Source organism: Epinephelus lanceolatus, chromosome 9 (assembly GCF_041903045.1).
Source record: "Epinephelus lanceolatus isolate andai-2023 chromosome 9, ASM4190304v1, whole genome shotgun sequence".
Lineage (NCBI taxonomy): Eukaryota > Metazoa > Chordata > Actinopteri > Perciformes > Serranidae > Epinephelus > Epinephelus lanceolatus.
In genome coordinates, this window is record NC_135742.1 from 11526485 (window position 1) to 11546985 (window position 20501).

Below are 20501 nucleotides of genomic sequence, written 5' to 3' on the forward strand. Positions count from 1 at the left end.
TTCAGTGGAGTCTTCCTGATTATCATGGCATTAATGCTACATATGAAGCCAGCATAAATAATTCAATAGCTTGTCTGCCTCTATAAAGGACTTCCTTCTTCCCTCACATCCAGTTTGTACAACATGTACTGCTCCTCTGTATGATGATTGCCAAGGTGTTATGTCTCCACCTAAAGGTACCCTGAGGAACTGAATGGTAGCCCCGTTTCTGTGCGAGAGCCCCACATGACAAAATGCTGAACTGATAGGCAGGATAATCATATAACCACTCAGAGCAGCACATTTAATCAGAGCCAATTATAGATCTCTGTCATATTAAATGATACATTAGGTACAAGTGGATATGATTAGGGTTGTGAAATTAGTGGAATTCAAGGGAGATACTGTATGCATCTAATTACACCCTCATATCTGTACAGCCTTTTAATCAAAAAATAGCAGATTAAGTACAAATCACAATTAATTCAGTTGTGTATTATGCATTACAAGTGGTTTTATTATTCAACTCGAACAATAGATTTGCATAATCCCAAGACAAATAATACAATAATTTGTGCGCTTCTATACAAAACTTTGTTTTAAGTAGCTAAAGATATGAAATAAAGTGACACTAAGTAGGGGGAAAACTTACATGAATTCAGAAAGTTTTTCCCTCACTTTCTCTTCAATGTTTGCATAATATTTCATTTGGGCAAGCAGGACTTTGGCGGCTTGAAGCTCTCCTGATTTAAAAAAAACAGAAAGAGAGAATGAGAGTGTAAAAGGAAGTTCAATCACCGACTCACTCGGTGACTTAAAGGAAAGCTTCAGCATAGATTACTAAACAAACAAAGGAACGAGTGGGAGGAACAGAAAATGTTTCAATGCAACGTCTGAATATAATACCTTTAAGAAGGGCAGCGTCTATCTCCTCTGTTAAGACTGCCAGCTTCCCTGCAAGTGAGGAGGAGACAAGTTTCAGTTCTGCGCCTCGCCTCTGAGAGGAACTGCTTGAAACCACATTAGAAAACTCAGACATACTGTGTTAACACAGTTTGATGTGTGTGCCATCTAGCAAATGGAAATAATAAAATATTTTAATTGGGCAGACCATGTAGACAAAGATAAATCTGTCATGTCTGTGTCATTCATTGGTCTGACTTTTTCAACCTTGCTGTGCACTGTACAGACATTCAGTAAGTCAACAGTTACAATCTTTGGGGTTTTCATATTATCATATCCAATATTTGATACCATTCATGGTCATCATTTTTTTCTGCCTTAGTCATTCAGTGATTGTGTATTTACCTTTCTATGTAGTAGACTGTCTTCTTAGTGGCGGAGTCCGCCATTCCTGTACCTGGATTTAAATTACCCACATATGCGTACCAACAACCTGAGTTTGTTTGGTTGCACTGTAAACAGATACCAGTTGCTACAGGTTTGCTGGCTGTAGTATCAAACCACAAATTCCCTTCATATTTACATAGGAAGCAAGTCCTCTTCCACAGACCCTGCCATGTTGCACCGCCATGTTTCTACAGTAGCCCAGAATGGACATACCGAACACTGGCTCTGGAGAGGGCCTTTCACCTAAGCTTCTCTTACACTCTTAGAAAAGGAAGGAGTGTGGGGAGGGGCATTACAGCCGCGTTTCCACCAAATGCTTTCAGTAAGGTACCTTTGGAACCAACAGTAACCCTTCAGACATGGTACCTAGACCCTAGTGTTTCCACTGCAAACAGTACTCTTAAATGCAGGCGGGGTTGTTGTCACTTACTGCTTACCGTCCAGCAATCTCTGTATTTCCTAATTACCAGTGACACAGATGCCCCTCGTTTATCGTCCACAGAAAGAGGCTGCACGCCCACATTTTAAGAGCAAAATAGAACAGGCTGCAGTGAGAGTCCCTCTCCATGGGATATTTCAAAATAGCGGGTTTGTGCATTTAGTCCTTGTCAGGCAAGCTCAGGGGTTTAGTGTTGCCATAGCCGACAGGAACGACACTCCGCAACGCTTTTTTTTGTCTCTGAGTGAGGTTTAGAATATATGCAGTTCACATAACCCAGTCGAAATTAATATAAACACTTGAAGATCCACCCATTACTAAAAGTGTATGTCACATAAAAACTAAAGGGATGGTCAAAGTTGTCACAGTGAAATTTAAGGTGTGTTGATGGATTCATGTCATCAACTCATGCATTGAGTAACATTAGAAGTTGACGTTCCACCTTAAAAGTTGCCAGTAGGCGGAGCAGTGAATTAAGTTTTTTTTTCTCAGACTCTAGCTGCTGCAAGAGGCAGCAAAACATCCTTTCATTTTATAGTTACAGTTTACTAATAAAACTCTCCACAGTATGAACAGTGGTTACATGAGCCTCAAAACCAGACACAACTCAGCCCTGAGCAGAGTGACCGTCCTCTACTGACCAATCAGACTGCAGTGTTCACAGCTCCACCTTTTAGCACCAGATGTGTGTGCTAGGTACCCCAACATAGGGGGGACCAAAAAAATTGGGGACAGGACAGAATGGTTCCATTAGTACCATCCACAGCTATTCACAGTGGAAACAGGAAAAAAAAGCGTCCCAAACTGAACTGTACTGCAGCGTATTGCTTGGCAAAAACGGGCTTAAGTTGGTTGCAGTCTGGAACTAAATCCTACACACTGGTCCTTTAATGATTACATGTCTCAGCCAATGAGCAGTTCAGCCATAAAGTGAGTTTAGTTTATTATATTGTTTCATTTCGCAGATTTGGAGCTGTGGTCACACAAACTAGTCAATACATTAGTGAAAACTATGAAATAACTACATATCTGATGTGTCAGCACCAATTAACCTGGCATATGCTCTCATCCACATGTGCTAATTTATCATCAGCACTCAGCTCAAATCACTCAACCACACTCTCAAACAATAAATTGAACGGGCATATTTATTTACCTTTTGTGTCTTGGCCAATCTTATTGGCTTCCTCTGGAGTCTGTGCTTCATCAAGGGCTTCATTGATCTCCATTAGCTCCATTAGAAATTCCGAATCAGCCCCGGAGTCGGTGCCATCATCTATACGCATCCCCTCCAGCTCCAGCTGCACACAGGATGGGACTTCATCAAACTCAACTGCTCCTTTAAATGCATGTTACTACTTTTGACTGTCATATGGTGAAGATGTTTCTCTAGAACAGGCAATCAGACAGGCAGAGCTTGCAGTTATGAAAATAAACTATTCATTAGAGGGATTTCAGACTCACCATATAAAGACCACGACTCAAAGGCTTAAGCAGCGTCTGGTATGCTTTGTTCACAAGAGCCGAGTGGCTTTCTGAATACTCCTGTTCTCTCTGCAAAAGAGGGTTCTGTTAAGTTTGCCTCTAATGATGTTCAGTCCATTTTCATTCATTAAAAAAGGGAAGGAGAATCTGCATTATTGTGATTTCTAACAAACGTGCTGTGCATTTCAAACAACACATATTCACATAATCCAGACTTACAGATCAAGCTGTCACAAAGGGGAACAACATCTGAGCTATACAACACCTTGTCATCCCAATCTATACCAATGTCATTTTTTTAAACACCAAATCCTTGGCGATACTGACAATTAGGTGTATGACACACAACTACTCTTTTGTAGTCGAGCAGTTTGGGACCCTTCAAGGGATCCAGGTGTAAGTTTGACACGACAGACGTGTGGAAACAAGATGGGGAGGAAAATATCTTGGAAATGGTTGGCAGATCCGAGTACATTTTGCAGCTATCAGGTCTGTCAGCTCTTGTGAAAATCAATAGTCTCAAGCTCAGGCCCATGGGCCCATCGTGTGGAGCTGTTTCTGTAATAACAACCAGTGCAGTAGGTGGCTGCCTTGTAGCCTTGTATAAGTAATGAGTTTTCTATATATGATGAAGACCCCTGAGGCTGGAAGATGTCTAATTAAGAAAAAATGGCCAGAGGTGCTGATAAATAAAACAGAGTCGGTACAATATTGGACAGGTTGTGTGTGAAGAAACCATTTAGGCTGCCTCTCTTCACTCACATTCTGCTGAATATGAGTTAAGCTTTCATATCTTATCATGACAACATGCACTGTGCTTTTGCACCTGGGTGTACAGAATAAATTATGTGCGAAGCATCACACCTCCGCTCCTCCTTGTACTCATAATGCTTGTTCTTCCAAACTGCCAGGCAATTTTTTTTAATGATCCACAAGGGGGAGGGGAACTGGATAATGCGAACATTTAGTCAACTGTTTACAACTTTGTAAAATAACCGATAAACATATTCAACTTTAAACTGCTCCGATGCGTTTGGACTAGTCTTATTTCTCTTCGTGACGTTTTTAAAGCTACACCAGTCGGGGTTTTTATGTAAAATATAGGCCTACCTGTCTCATCAGCCTGACTGTGCTTTGGGCTGAATGTGATTTATCAAGTACACCAAACCTATTTTTCCTCACAAAGATCTGGTATTAGAAAGGTACACTTGTCTGCCTGTAAGAAGTGACAAATCAGAAGCGAAGAGGGAGAAAGGAGCAAATGTATTCCCTTAACAACAGTGAGTGAGTGCTCCATCCAAAGACAAGTGGACAAGGTAAAATTAGATCTCTTTCCTGTCTTTTCCCTTTAGTGTCTCTGAGTACAAACCGTCACCATGAGTTTCCTGTGTGTATTGTATTGATGACATTCTATATAATTACCTAAAGGGAGACTCACAGCAGTGGAGGCTGAGATATCTCGAGTTAAAGTCCCTCGTATGGGTCAAGTCTCCCAGAACACTGCGTCATACATTTCCCAAAATGCAACTTGATTGAAGCTTTCATTAGATCCTCCCTGCTGGCTAAACACCCATGTCTTTAAACTGCACTCCCTAGAGTGTAACATGTGTAGTCTTATAGCCCCAGCTGAAATAACCCTGATGACACCACTGTGATATCATCATGGTGATGATGATCTCTGCCTTGACAAAGCTCGTCCAGAGCCATAGGGCCTGTTTACACCTGTTATTTACATTGGTTTCAGTGGTCTGAAAATAAGTGGACAGCCAAAACACATCGCCCTACACACCTGTGTCTATCATGCATCTGTAGCTGACCACTTGTCTTCAGATTTTGTACTGCCTGATGTCAATTAGGGTTAGGGTCAAAGGACCCCGTACACGGTTATTATGAGCGAGTACACCATTATCTGTATCTGTGTCTGTGTCTGGTTAAGCAACTATATTATCTGTGTCTGTACTCCTAATGGGCGGAGTTTATGCCAGAAGTGGTTGGGGTTTAAATCGAAAGTGAGAAGTTGTTATTTTAAGCCTGAAATTTTTATGGATTAATCAGAAATTGTCATATTTATTACCTATGAGAGAGTATTATCAGAAATTAGCTTCAGATCATTTTTATCACAAGAGTAACAGATTAAACACAGCTACCCAAATGAGGATTTTGTTGTTGTTGTTTTTTTTTAAAATTTGTATTTATTTTTATTGTGTATTTATTAATTTTTATTAATGAGTTTTTCTAGCTGGCACATTCTTCTATTTTGTTACTTATTCATTTATTTTAACGTATTTATTTACTTATTTATTGACTAATCTAAAGTTGTTTTCTATTCTATGTTTATATCCTGCCTCCTGTGTTTCCCCACTTATGATACCGTTTCCCCTGTTCCTGTTTTTTATGAGTGCTGTTATTATTTTAATTTTTACCATTACAGTCTTTGCTTTGTGCATGTGTGTGTGCGCGTGTGTACGAAGGTATTGTTTTATTGTTTTTATTGTGGGAAGCACTTTGTGTTTGATTGATTGGTACAGATAATGACACATTTTACTCGTATGATACTTGTACTCGTACAGAAAGTACATTAAAAGTACATTATCTGTGTCGAATACTAATCTCACTCAAGTATTTGGCTCAACCTTAGTTATTACATCCGCACTCTCACTAGCTGCTCACTAGTCATGTTAGCGGTTGCGTTGGTACAGCTGGAGATATCACTGTCAGCAGAATTCAACACAACTCCTTCCATAGTGCAAAACGATAAACGGTCATGCAACGTTTTGTCCAACTTGTAAAATGGTCAAATTATAGAGCCCTGTCACCAAAACATCCATGATGTCCTGCAGTAATGACACGGTCCTTGTCGGGGACGCATCAGGACGTATTACAAAAGATGTGGTCAAAGGCGTCCCAGCTCATCTCAGCAGGTGGTTTGAGTCTTGTGTCTTGATGGCTGTTTAAACTTAGTGCTACCACTTGTGAGTGAATCTCCCATGTTAATACCAGCTATAAACAGGCTCAGTACTCCTCACAACTTGAAAATGACCTGTGTGTGAGCGCCCCTTTGAAATTACATTTTTAACAGTCGCTTTCTAAAAATACAAGAGTGTGATATTTTCGTTTGTTATGACAGTAAATTGGACATGTTTGGGTTTTCGCCTGTCGGTATAAGTGAGCAATTTGAATATGTCACCTTCGGAGCTGGGGAATTATAAAAGCCATTTTTCATCATTTTCTGACCTTTAACTAACAAAATGATTGATTGCTTACTTAAAAAAAATAATTAGGGGAATTAATTAGTTCTGCCCTTTATTTAATTTTGCCAGTTGTTCTGGGGGTTCAGTTTTTGTCTTCTCTGACTAAATATGTCAAAATTAAGATTTCAGTTTTGAGCTTATTTTAGACATGTAAGCCATTATTTCTCCCTTAAAAATGTTTAAATGAATTAAGCTGTTAATACCACTCTAGCGGGAGTTATGAGATACACAAAGAATCAAAAGGTCTCCACATGTCAGACTATTTACTTCCCTTTTGACCATCATTTACTTAACCTTTATTTAACATTTGTTTACTTTATGTAACTTAACTTGACATTTACATACTTACAATGTACCATTTAATTTTTTTTTTGCAAACTTTATGTTCAACATCTTCCATCTCCCAAGTTTGTCTTTTGCAGTGTTGGTTAGGTGCTACTTTTACATTTAATACTTTATTCTTTACCATTGAAATGGAGATCATTTAACCTTGTTTCACCTTCTACCTTTTATATTTTTATGTTCCAATGTACAGTATTTTTAATTGGCCTATTGCACAATCAACATCTCGACATATCATAGCAGGAAAAACAAAGGTGTAATTAATAACAGTCATAAAGGTTTAGCTAAACAAGTTCCAGGGTCTTGATATTTTGCATGCTGGCTTAGTGAAAACAGTTAATGTTCTTAGATACACCTTGCTTTTTCTGATAGAAGTCATTTATGTCTTCCTCCTGTCTGTCCTTCTTTATTTCCTATAGCAGTGCTCTTTCATCTCCACAGTTGTTTTGCTTTTGATTCCTTGAACTTCCTTCCTTTTCCCTCGACCTTGTTAGCTTGGGAAAGCTGCTTTACAAAGGCCCAAATGTGTCAATGTCTTTTAAGAAACCCATCTTTCAACTTTGCACAGAGTTATTCCACTGACCAAATCACAGTGAATCATACTAACAAAACAAAAATGCACAGTGAAGTGGCCTAATAGGGACAAAGGGGTCAAATGCAGTTTCCTGTGTAACACTTGTGCTAATAGCTAGGGCAGCCTCAGCTGAGTCATGATGAGATATGTTACCAAACTGATCTCCATTCACATTCACAGTCACCCTGGCCTGCGTACCCCAGACTTCTGGCTGAAGTTGTCTGGGTGTAGAGACCGCTGGAGCTGCAGGTATCTTTTCTGCAGCTTGTGTGTGTCCAGTGTGAATGTGTAGTCACTGAAAAGAGGCAACACACGGGAACGTGGCTGAGTTAATAAATATAGTTAATGAGTAATAAAAAGATGATGGTGGGTAATAATACATAAGACAATGTACTTACCAATCCATAAGCTTAAAGTAGGATGCCTCTTCATCAGGAGGCTGAACAGCTTTGCATGACATACAGAAGAATACAGGTCTTTGGTCAAGAGGCAGTTTGCAGTTCCAGCAGTTCAGTTTAACTTGACCTGTGCTGTAATTCCGAGGTGAATTAGTGTAGGAAATTAGCTTCCTTTCTTTTCCCAGTGCTTTAAAGTTCACGTTGTTGTTCCCTGTGTCCTTTTTGAGGAAGGCGGTGGACATGCAATGTGCTGAACATGTAACAGTTTTATAAACAGACTGTCGTTTCGTCATTAGCCAGTTTGAGTGCAGTAGAGCCCGGGACGAGCGCCCAATCCGCAAAGAGTTCAAAGACAACATTTCCAGTATTAAAATACACAATTTGACCCCGTTGTCTAATCAATAAAAACATAAAATCCTCTTCTTGCTGTCAAATCATGAACATCCTCAAAAATCAGAGAGGAAGAACGTTCTTCTTCTACGGTTTTTACACGCGCCACACTGCCACCCGTCGTCCTGGCGGTGTAAGCGGAGAACTGCTTCTGGAAAAAACAACAGCTAGCAAGCGGAGCTGCTAGATGTTGTTTGTTAGCAACTATAGATATTAAAGTAGCACTGGATTTCACCGCAGCCCATCAGACGTAGTAAGTTGAACATGATAGCAGTTTTAATATGTGTTCGCAGTGTATCACTGTCATGTTAGCTACAGCCTTTGCTAGGATGTAAACTTCCGATGACAGACAGAGAGCCGGTGTAGCTAGGTTAGCTTGCTAGCTAAAGCAGCCTAGCTTAGCTTGCTAACGAGTTTTAACATCAAATATTGTTGCTGTTTGATATCGACACCTGTTAGTTGCTTGTTGCCAGACCTCTGTGTGCTTCTTTAAAGACAGAGTGTCACGTTATTTTATAGTATATAAACTAAAACACATAGCTTTAACTTTCTGTTATGAAGTGCTGGCTCAGCTACCTAGCCAGATGACAAAGACATCCTACGCTAACGTTGCCAGTGGTGAGTGATGTACAGTCGGTATATGTATCTAAATTAACGTGTGTTTGACGATATAACTAATATCTGGCACAATATATTACATACTTGTATTAAGAGCTATTGTCTATCAAGGCAGAGCCCGGTTATTTACAAATATTGTTGTTTAAACATAACTTGGATAATCAACACGCATGCAGGTAACTTCCTGGACCCATTTTGCTAAAGTGTGTCACTCCCAAGTTTGTTAGAAGACAGCTGGAACCACGTTTTCATCTGCCATTGTCATTTTCAGGTTCCTTATTAAGCCCATGGCGATGAGAGAGGCAATGGTCCATGAAGAGTTTTGGATACACAGAGAGTGGCTCGTCCACCACGGTCATCACCAGGCACTGGAGTACAGATAACACCTCCAAACTGGTGAGTATTATATTTACATAATGTGCTTGTTGCTGTCACAACACTGGAAAAGTTATGTGTGCAAAAGTTCCTCTGAACTGTGGCCAGAGAAGGTATGCTTATTTGGCCAGGGATCAGACTAGGCGTCTTGACTTTACAATTTCCTAACAAAGTACAGGCTCTGATGAATGCCGGCTCCTGACTCTTGTTGTGTGTGTGTGTAGGTGTGTGTTTTGGGGGCGGCGGGGGTGCAAAAGGTGACGGTAGAGTATTCCAGAGAGACACTGGTTGGAGACAGCAGCTTCTGTAAGGTAAACAGGATCTCCTCCTGAAGGTCGAGGGAGGTGCTTCTCAAGGCCCCCACAGACAATACTCTGGGTATTATTAACGGAAATGGCTAAGAATAGAGAGCAGGGGAGCTAGGTGGCTCCTCTGGCGGCAGTGTTGTTTGGGTTAAACAAGCCAAAACGGAACATCATCTTTAGAAGAGTGACTTCTCGGGCTTAGATGCTGGGTGTGTCGCACTCACACAAGGCTAGGGGTTGATTTGGAGGGCTTTATCTTGCTCTGATGTTGAGCAGCGACAAAGCAGTAGTTGTGGATCGCTCTTGACTGTTTACGAATGGAGTTATTGTGCTTTACATTTCGGATCTGTAAGTACAACCATTTTTCAAGCAGATTAAGAGCATTTTGGAGCTATCCTTACACACACATTATGTGCTTTTTTTAAAAGTTTGTTTCTATTTCATAACAACAACTTGGAATAATAACTTGAATGGGTCGTGCTGCCTGAATGCCATGTGTAGGTATGAGGTTGCATGGATACATAAAAAATGTATTCCTAATTAGGGGTGAGCAAGATGGATAAAATCCTTTTATCATGGTGTATGTAAAATATCACAATAGCTTTGACCAAACACCCTTATCAATATTGCCACAATATTGTAGGATTCATTATTGGTGCTTTCACAAAATATTTACACAATGAGATTTTTGAGAAATAATCAACAGCATTGTTGATATAATGAGTAAGTGGGTAAAGGCCAATAATAGAGCAGCTAAAACAGTCTGGTAAGTTCAGAAAATTGTAAGACCTTAGTGTAATGCAGCCTTTAAAACCAGGAAAACACAACACTGATTATATTACGATATCAAAAAACTAGGATATCACAATGTAGGTCTTGATATAATATCAATATATTGCCCAGCCCTACATGATGTAATTCATATTCTGGAACATGAATTAAAAAATAGTAGTAGTGATACATCTTTTAAATACGCTGGATAGTGTTGTCACAATCGTATTTGATTCAATAGAATACGTTGAAAAATACTATTTTCAGTATCACAGTGAATATTTGACATTGAGGGCATACAAGTTATTTTTTTTATTTGAAGAAAACTATATCAAGGCTACAATATGATGACCTTTCTTTTTTTGGTTAGTAGCAGAGAACAGCTGAATGATAACATTAACAATAAGAGAGAGAGAGAAAGTACAGCTGGTACTGGTGTGTAGACACTGCGGAAAATGTGTACTGATACAGTTTCAAATATTTAGTATTGATATGTTAAGATAAATATTATTGACAAATTACCCTGGATCAATACACAATTAATGAAAAAGGACATTGGCCAGTAATTATTGATCTGTGTTTCTTTTATTGTTTCTTTCTTTTATTTTATTTTATTTTTTTCACTTTCGGTCAGACACTTTTTGTCTCATCCACTTGGGCATATCCTTGCTTATTTGTCCTTCTGTGTACTTACATACATTATATACATATATTAATATACATATCTACCTACCTTTGCATATCCCTATCTGTCAACACCTCTTCAATCAATCATTTCACTTACAATAGGCAAGAAAGAAAATGAAAGAAAAATGACAACCAAAAAATATTAAAATAAATAAATAAAAATGATATAATAAAATTCCCAGAAATTCCCAAAAAAATATGTTGAACTTTGACAAAACGATCTGTACTCTCTGTCCTTTTCCTCACCCTCTTTTGTTGTTTCTTTATCACATCTGTCGTTACTGTTTAACAGTGCAGGTCAACTGACTTTCTCGACTTCTCTTAATATTCCTTTACTCAGTTTTAGAGTATTTTATGCAGTTTGAAACACTTACTTTAGATGTTGTAATCAGCATCAGAAGAGAAAAAGTGGTTTCAGTGCATCCGTGCTAATTAGGGTGCCCTCCCAATGAAAATCAGGTGCACTGATTTTTATTGATTAAGCCAATCTGAAATGATTCTTCTGTTAATTTACTCATTTATTGTGTTTTTAACCTGCATACACTTTAAAGGCAGCTGTCCCATTGCCTGTGTGAAATGTTTTCTTTCTTTGTCTTCATGGGGACAACATGTTAACTCTTCACTTAAATCTTGTCTGGACTAAATTAAATTGCCTTCATGTTTTATCGATGACTGCTTTGCCATTTGGCCACAACATTTGAGATGCGATGTCCAGCGTGATGCCCCTCTAAAAGCAAGATTAATTGTGACTATTTAACAATAGTTAAATCAATAACATTCTAGCCCACTCAGTAAAGTCAATCAGGCAATTCTTTGTCACAACCTGTGTGAATCTATATTCCATTTCTCTTGGCAGCCTTCAAATTAACCGTCTGGAATGTTCTGATGTATGACCTTGTTAGTTAGCATTGTAGTATTGATTTTTCGGCTTGATGTTGGGTTGTGGTTCAGGTAAAGGCTGTTCAATCAGTAGGGGATGGAGGTTTTTCTTTTTAATTTGAAGGAAAGCCATATCTGTAGTGTTTTAGTGTTTGACAAGGCTTTATAATGCAGTATATCACTTTGCTCAGTAATGATTATGTCCTCATTTTTCCCCACAGATAAACCATGATCCCCATCACTGAGCTGCGGTACTTTGTGGACACACAGCCGGCATACCGCATCCTGAAACCATGGTGGGATGTGTTCACCGACTACATCTCCATTGTTATGCTCATGATTTCAGTGTTCGGGGGGACACTGCAGGTCACTCAGGACAAGATGATCTGCCTGCCCTGCAAATGGGTGGTCAATGAGACCTGCAAAAAGAACTTCAACGCCACCCTCTCTGCATCGTTGTTCTTGGAACCCAGAGGGATCCAGTACGATCTGGACCGCCACCAGTACAACTATGTGGATGCGGTGTGCTACGAGAATAGATTGCACTGGTTTGCCAAGTATTTCCCTTATCTAGTATTACTTCACACCCTTATTTTCTTAGCCTGCAGCAACTTTTGGTTTAAGTTCCCACGGACTAGTTCCAAACTAGAGCACTTTGTATCCATCTTGCTGAAATGCTTTGACTCCCCATGGACAACTAGGGCACTGTCAGAGACAGTGGTTGAAGAGAGTGACCCAAAACCAATGAAAATGAACGGCTCGATGGACCACAAGGAGTCTGTTATCAGTGAGGATGTCGAAGCAAGTGTCCCCATGCTGCAAAGGACAAAGACACGCTTTGAGCAGGGCATTGTAGATAGAACAGAAACTGGGGTGCTGGACAAGAAAGAGGGCGAACAGGCAAAAGCCCTGTTTGAAAAAGTCAAAAAGTTCCGTATACACGTCGAAGAAGGAGACATTGTGTACAGGCTGTACATCCGTCAGACTATCATCAAAGTCATCAAGTTCATTTTGATAATCTGCTACACAGGGTATTATGTGCATGATATTAAATTCAGTGTTGACTGTTCGGTGAATATAGAAAGCCTGACAGGATACAGCGTGTACCGTTGTGCTCACCCATTGGCTACCCTTTTTAAAATCTTAGCCTGTTTCTACATTAGCTTAGTGGTGGTGTATGGTTTGATTTGCATGTACACACTTTGCTGGATGCTTCGGCGCTCTCTGAAGAAGTACTCCTTTGAGTCGATTCGGGAAGAGAGCAGCTACAGCGACATACCTGATGTGAAGAATGACTTTGCGTTCATGATGCACATGATAGATCAGTATGACCCTCTGTACTCGAAGCGCTTCGCCGTGTTCCTCTCAGAAGTGAGCGAAAACAAGCTGAGGCAGCTCAACCTCAACAACGAGTGGACACTGGACAAGCTCAGGCAGAGGATTACCAAGAACTCTCAGGAGAAGCTTGAGTTGCACCTTTTCATGCTGAGCGGCATCCCAGACACAGTATTTGACTTGATGGAGCTGGAGGTTCTGAAGCTGGAACTGATCCCTGATGTCACCATCCCGCCCATCATCGCTCAGCTGGTCAACCTGCGAGAGATGTGGCTTTACCACACACCAGCCAAAATCGAAGCTCCTGCTTTGGCGTTTTTGCGTGAGAACTTGAAGTCCCTGCACATCAAGTTCACTGACATCAAAGAGATTCCCTTATGGATTTACAGTCTGAAGAATCTCAGCGAGCTTCATCTGACAGGGAATCTCAGCGCGGAGAACAACCGTTATATTGTCATTGATGGACTCCGGGAGCTCAAGAGGCTCAAAGTTCTTCGTCTGAAGAGCAATCTCACCAAGCTACCTCAGGTGGTGACTGATGTGGGCATGCACCTCCAGAAGCTCTCCATCAATAACGAAGGCACCAAGCTCATGGTGCTCAACAGCCTAAAGAAGATGGTGAACCTGACAGAACTGGAGCTCATTCGCTGTGATCTTGAACGCATACCGCACTCAATCTTCAGCTTGCACAACTTGCAGGAGATTGATCTGAAGGACAACAACCTGAAGACCATCGAGGAGATCATCAGCTTCCAGCACCTTCATCGGCTTGTCTGCCTTAAGCTCTGGTACAACCAGATCGCCTATATTCCCATCCAGATTGGCACGCTGACCAACCTGGAGAAACTTTACCTGAACAGAAACAAGATCGAGAAGATCCCCAGCCAGTTGTTTTATTGCCGTAAGCTGCGCTTCCTGGACCTGAGCCATAACAACCTCACCTACATCCCCACAGACATTGGCTTCCTCCAGAATCTTCAGTATCTGGCAGTTACAGCCAACAGGGTGAGTACTTAAATAATCAGTTTTCCATCAGTTTAATCTTTATTTATTGTACATCAGATTTTTTTTTAATCATTTATGGTTCGTTTACTGCTGAGTAATGTTTGAGTTATACATTTTTTATCTCTCCGTTTCCCTCCCATCACCCCACCTTGAAACAAAGATTGAGAGCCTGCCTAATGAGCTGTTCCAGTGCAAGAAGCTTCGCACTTTGAACTTGGGGAACAATTGCCTGCAGTCTCTGCCGTCGCGGTTTGGAGAGCTGACTGGGCTGACACAGCTAGAGCTGAGAGGAAACCGTCTGGAGGGTCTTCCCGTGGAGCTGGGCGAGTGCCGACAGCTAAAGAGGACCGGCCTTGTGGTGGAGGAGGACCTTTTCAACACCCTGCCCACGGAGGTCAAGGAACAGTTATGGAAAGTTGACAAAGAACAGGCTTGAAGAGGTGTGTGGCCGTGAGTGAAAACAGATACTGAGCATTTGGGCCCGGGCGTAGAGGAGGAACGCCTCTGCTGTCCCAGAGGGCTTGTTGAAGCAGGCAGTAGTCCTGCTGCAGTGTACTGCCAGTAAGGTTGGGTATTGAGAATTAGAGACACTTGGGCAGGGAGTACTGATAGCTTCCTGTTGTTCTATAAATTCTTACCTGCAGTTGATTTTCCTTCCTTTACAAACAACTTCTCAGGCCTTCCCATGATGCTTTTCAGCAGTAATGTGGCAGGGACAGTGTGATCTGCAGGGTGTGTTTACATGTTATGCTTCTCAGTTATCTCAGTATTCAAAACTGTCGGCCAACTTTGTTAAATACAGAAAAAGAACGCAAAGTTTCCACTATTCACATTTACAATAACATAAAATTCTTGTCTAATCAAGATAGAATAAATGATTAAATTAATCTGTCCAGTATTGATAGTTTTACAGATAAGATAGCAAAGTGATCACTCAGACATCTGCCTCTTAATTTGTGTGTATGGGTTGTCAAATCCCAAACTCCCAATGCTATCATAAAATGAAAAGTAATTAATCATGAAATTACGACAGGCGAGATGCTTTAATTCTGGTTGTTTTCTAAGTAAAAATTATGCACATCTTTACTCACAGTATTTGACAAGTTGTCTAATTAAATCACCAAATATTATATTTGTACATAGACGAGGTTCCTGAAATTCCTGGAAAAGTTATGAAATTAGAAAAACTGTTTTCTAACCCTGAAAATTACTTGAATTTAGCAGAATGGTTTGGAAACATTTTGATTATTCATGGTTTTCAGCTATTGTTGAAAATGTGTCTAGGTTTAGGCAAAATGAATTCCTTGTATTACTATTTTAAGCTCTAGATCCGCACTGCATGACCGTTGAAACATTACTTATATCACGTGATACACATTTGCGTATGCAGCTAGTTGGGGGCAGGAATGTCTAACATGCTAATTCGTAAATGCCTGGGAAGTGTGTTTTTAATAATGAATGGCATTTGGACGACAAATATAATACATTGTCTCTAGAGAGGCAGACCATAGCCATGCTGGACGAAGGCTCTGCACCAAAACGTCGGTAGCTAAATTTAGCTGGAAGAAGATGAAGTGTGTGATCTCTCCACATTTTAGCCCTACTTTAAATCGTTTGTGGTCAGAGAGGCGCCCAGGCAGGCTGTTACTAATTTAGATAAAGTTATGGAAATGTGGTAAAATATTATGGAAATGTTTTAAAAATTCATTCTTAGTAATGTGGGAACCCAGTGACAGGAAAACTATACACAGTCAAGTCTGCAATCCCATAAGTTTGACCTATTAACGTAAATTGTAACCATGGTGGTCGTTGTTTTTCTGCTGTTTTCCTGGCCCTCATATGTTCTCAGTCTGAAATGAATCGGAAAATCATGAGCGTATGACAAGCAATCATAAATCAGGGATAACTAATGATGAGTTATAGCGAGAAAAGTTATGGACTCTAAAACCCTTGTGTCTGAGAGAGTGTTGCATAAGGTGGAAGGCAGAGAGTCATCGAGGAGACTATTGGTATTGCAAGTGCTGTAGAGACTGATGAGTTGTCTTCGGTTGGCCTGAGTCTTTGGTAGCAGCAGTACAACATGTGGTATTAGACTGGAGAGTGCAGACGAAACATGGAGCCAGTTTGGCAGAGTGGAGGGACTGATGGCCTCTTTCTGGGAAAAGATGAGTAGTGTGTTTGACTCGGTGCTTGAGGACAGGCAATTATTTTGTTGAATGCTAACCAGTCGACTGTTATTCCAAAATATCACCCCCATACAGTCGCACAAGTGGAGCATGTTATCAGTGAGCAGATACCCAACCCTTACTGCCAGTATGCTGTTCAGCGGGACTCCGGCAGAATTTGCTTCATGGTCATGCTGCATCCACGACGTTTGTAATGAATTGCACAGAACAAAATGAACAAATCTTGGGAAAATGCTGAAAAGGTTTTGAATTAAATGAGTCATGTCTGCATCAAAATAAAGTTTATACAGGATAACACAATACTGTCATAGAAATGGAGCCTCAAAATATTAGTAATATATCTGACAAGAGTGTAGATACTTACCTGAAACACTAGATTGGTTTATTACTTATTTTGTGGTGGATATGAAGTAAGCACTGATCTACTTGTGTACCCTGATAGCTGAGTGTTTATTGTCTGCAAATGACACGTAAAAGAACCAGACATGTCCTCAAGTATGTTTGGTAACACTTTCTGTGAAGGTATCTACATAAGAGTGACATGACACTGTCATAACTATGACATGACACTGTCATGGACTTGTCATAAACATCATGTACATGTCATAAACGTTTATGACTGCTGTCATTAAGTGTCATTCGGTTTTTATAATGACAAGCTGACATTGTTTGGGTTGTCTTGATTATGACAACTTGACATTAACCAAGATGACATTACCAGAAGATGTCTTTGTCATAACAATAATAATCATTATGTCAACTTGTCATAAACACAAAAAGAGGTGCATTTCTTGTTAATGTCAAGTTGTTATGACAAAGACATCATCTTGTAATGTCATCCTGGTTAATGTCAAGTTGTCATAATAAGGACATCCCAAACAAATTTAATGTCAACTTGTCATGACAAAGACATCTTCTAGTAATGTCACTTTGATTAATGTAAAGTTGTCATAATCAAGACAACACAAACAATGTCAACTTGTCATTACAAAAACCCAATGACACTTAATGACAGCAGTCATAAACGTTTATGACATGTACATAATGTTCATGACATCATGTCATAGTTATGACAGTGTCATGTCACTCTTATGTAGATACCTTCAAGTAAAGTTTTACTGTATGTTTTCAAACTACCTGGCCTTGTGTTCATTTCAGTTTATTATAATATTGTAAGATTAATATAATGTTTCTACCTTCATGGGGTAGGTATTCTGTTTTAATTTTAATCTGTGCTGAACTGCATTAGTCAAAATACGGTGCAATATTCAGTGTAGATGTTCACCTGTGTGTGAGACAACAGCCATCTTTAACCCAAAATTACTTAAGTTGCTCTATGGGGTTATTAAAGTGAGATTAATAGGAGATTTAATCTGAGTTATGTAAAAGAATGCAATACGGTCAAAAATGGCCATTTCTGACACTTTGTCGTAATTGAATCTGAAAGTTTAGGGCTTTAAATAAAGAGAAAACTACATTTCATTTAATGTAAACTAAGAGAAATTGTAATCGACACTGGCAAGAAAGATAAGGAGACATTTTTAAAAAATAGCCATGGTTTTCAGGTCACTTGCCTTAACTTCACTCCTTCTGTGCTATGTACTGTTTGTTATTTTTGTTGTGGCATCCGCAGAGTTGAAAACACATGATCAATTTCCTTGACCGTAGCTGCACTAGACAACCCTCCCCCAGATGTTAGTGGGAGTAAAACTGTTTGTTTTATATTTTGTTTTAATTTCATCACTTCCTGTGGACTTCTCACAAGTGACCGTACTTGACACCAGTTATAAATTTGGGCAAATAAAAGTGGTCTCGACATTTAGCAGCTGGGTTTAGATTTTTATTTTATTCATTATTGAAGTGGCGCTCATTTGGGGAATAAAAGTGGTCTTTGCTTTGGTTTCTTTAAATGCTGTGTGATGGATTTTTTTGGTGCCAGACACATTGTGTTCTTGTGGAAACCCATTCCTGTCAGGGAAATAAATAAAGATTTTGCTTAACGTTAAAGTCAGAATTACAAACTAATATCTTAACATTTCAAAACTCAATTTCACATTTGACTTGGAACCTTAAAAATATTTTTGTGTCACATAATTTTGACTTAGTGTCACATTTCATTCATAATTGAAGGAGATGTTTAAATTTGCAATCTCAATTTCTCACCATTTATTTTCCTGTCACAAATGGGCCTCCATACTTTTCAGTTCAGCTCATTCAATTGTACTTTATTTCCCTGGTTTCAAAGTGTGTTAATTTGTAGAGAAATATTAGTACTTTCTGCCTGACAGTGACTTTTCTGCACTTGTGTTTTGCCACAGTAAGCAGCAGCGCCACGCTCAAAATATGGAATTCCAGATCCATGCACAGCTCTGACACAGCACAGCACACAATAGGGGGAGAATATAACAATACCAGTTTATGTTTTAATAAACCTAACTGCAAAGAAAACTCGGACAGTAGCAATATACAATACCGCAACTGGGTTGAGAAGCAGAGGGATAGTTTAAGCTATGTACATTTATTTGAATAACCTGTTTAACTATGCTCTATTGTGCAATATTGCCTTTATTTAAACAATGTAAAGGTTAGTAGTGACGTAGTTTTCCTTTTTGTGCATGGGCATTCTTTTTGTCACGTTCATTTTTACATAGGTGGTGGTGACAATTTCAAGTGGAGGAATTTTGGTCCTGGAGAATGCTTTTGCACTGTAGCACCTCTCCCACAAGTTACATTTAGATAAATGCAAATAATGGTATACGACATGTTTTGTGTGTGTTTAGAATGGGAAGGTTGAACCGAACGACTGCCAGCTGTGAGATTAAAATGTATTAGATAAGCGTTTTAATTTTTGTTTGGGTTTTTCGTAGAGCTACTCATAGGAAAACAAATTATGACACCCAGCGACACCTCAGCAATACACCACACATTAAGACAATCAACTACTCTTATTAATACTGACAGCAGAGAACAGTATGTCACATGTATTTCACCGAGCACTGCAAGTCAATGGTCAGTACGTTAAAAAATGCATCGTGTAGGTTGCTAGTAAGGTTGTATTAGTAAATAGATTTGCTTTTTATCTCGATGTTAATTGTTCTGTTCTCTGTTTTCCCTTAAAATAATTTCCACTAATTTTATTTCTTCATTTTGACAGCTATTAGTATTATTACACTCTAACTAAATTTCTCAGGAAACCAGCTAGTACTCACTTCTTTTTTGAGTTGATTGCCTTTTTTTAATTATTATTATTATGACACCTGGTATTTTTATTAATTTAAACTTTAAAAATTGTTTTATACAGTTCCAGTTTTATATGCATTTCTATACATTCTTTTCTAGTTTGGTGTATTTAATATTGACTTGCTGGTTTAAAACAAGATGTGTTTGTGTTTTTACAGAAGCCACTCAGTTTAACTTTGTGTTTTTCCTCAGTGATCATGTACAAATTGAGCTGTATTGTTTCAGAGTTGTGTCTTCGTCGTGAGTAGCACAGATAAAGTGTGTATGTGAGTGTTACCTGTGTGTGTGTATACGTTGGCATGATGAGACTTTCTGATCCCATGATGTTTATCTTCTTTCTTCTCTTAGAATTATTATTTTGGGGTACAAAAATCTTTTTTTTTTTTTTTTTTCAGTTCCCAACTTAAATCCAATCGTAGGTGATGTACAAATTTGGCTTCATGCAGTGTTGGGTTGCCAAAAGTTCTTTTATTTTTTTGTTTTGTTTTTTCATTAATTTGAAAATTATCAGTGCATCAGTATTGACATGAATGATGTGACAGTGAGTATTCTGTTTGAACATGTGTCCCATCTTCTCCTGCACATTATCCACTAGAGGTTAAATAAAATAAACTTCGACCAAGCTTGCCTGGTTTGTTGTATTTTGGTGGTGGGTAGAGAGTCTGAGAAACTGCACAGAAACATATTAGATATTGTGATAGTCATGATATTTTTAAGGAGTAACAGAAGAACTCCAGTGCAGGGTGTACGACTTTTGCTGACAAAAGCAGGGGCTGTCTGGTTACAGGATAGTCTCTCTAAACTCAAGGCCATCTACAGTCAAACTACAGTTGCCATTTTTAAAGTTTGTCAACACAAAGATGAATTATTAACTGAAAATGTGTTTTGGAAT

The 20501-nt window shown here is 39.3% G+C and overlaps 2 protein-coding genes across 4 annotated transcripts; one reads left to right on the forward strand and one right to left on the reverse strand.

Annotated features, from left to right (window-relative positions):
- Nucleotides 1-473: 473 nt before the first annotated feature.
- Nucleotides 474-8358, reverse strand: hscb (HscB mitochondrial iron-sulfur cluster cochaperone). The gene is made up of 6 exons (XM_033619941.2): nucleotides 7819-8358; nucleotides 7619-7715; nucleotides 3233-3322; nucleotides 2925-3069; nucleotides 886-933; nucleotides 474-722 (listed from the first exon to the last, which is right to left on the reverse strand). The coding sequence occupies exons 1-6, from the start codon at nucleotides 8175-8177 to the stop codon at nucleotides 628-630; spliced, it is 834 nt and encodes a 277-aa protein (XP_033475832.2). The 5' UTR covers nucleotides 8178-8358; the 3' UTR covers nucleotides 474-627.
- lrrc8ab (leucine rich repeat containing 8 VRAC subunit Ab) lies at nucleotides 8326-20236 on the forward strand. 3 transcript variants are annotated; one of them, XM_033619944.2, is made up of 5 exons: nucleotides 8326-8461; nucleotides 9098-9222; nucleotides 9426-9512; nucleotides 12065-14183; nucleotides 14344-20236. In XM_033619944.2, the coding sequence occupies exons 4-5, from the start codon at nucleotides 12072-12074 to the stop codon at nucleotides 14617-14619; spliced, it is 2388 nt and encodes a 795-aa protein (XP_033475835.1). In that variant the 5' UTR covers nucleotides 8326-8461; nucleotides 9098-9222; nucleotides 9426-9512; nucleotides 12065-12071; the 3' UTR covers nucleotides 14620-20236. The 3 variants fall into 3 exon arrangements, with proteins under 3 accessions (XP_033475835.1, XP_033475833.1, XP_033475836.1); XM_033619942.2 differs by lacking the exon at nucleotides 9426-9512; XM_033619945.2 differs by lacking the exons at nucleotides 8326-8461; nucleotides 9098-9222; nucleotides 9426-9512 and adding an exon at nucleotides 9637-9854.
- The last annotated feature ends 265 nt before the right edge of the window (nucleotides 20237-20501 follow it).

Excerpts from the sequence above, each read along its gene's own strand:
- hscb (XM_033619941.2), bottom strand. The coding sequence starts at position 8,177 with ATGTTGTCTTTGAACTCTTTGCGGATTGGGCGCTCGTCCCGGGCTCTA. Across the intron at positions 7,716-7,818 it reads TACTTTAAGCTTATGGATTG|TGACTACACATTCACACTGG; the intron begins GTAAGTACATTG and ends GCCTCTTTTCAG. Across the intron at positions 723-885 it reads AGACGCTGCCCTTCTTAAAG|GAGAGCTTCAAGCCGCCAAA; the intron begins GTATTATATTCA and ends TTTTTAAATCAG.
- lrrc8ab (XM_033619944.2), top strand. The coding sequence starts at position 12,072 with ATGATCCCCATCACTGAGCTGCGGTACTTTGTGGACACACAGCCGGCA. Across the intron at positions 14,184-14,343 it reads TGGCAGTTACAGCCAACAGG|ATTGAGAGCCTGCCTAATGA; the intron begins GTGAGTACTTAA and ends CTTGAAACAAAG.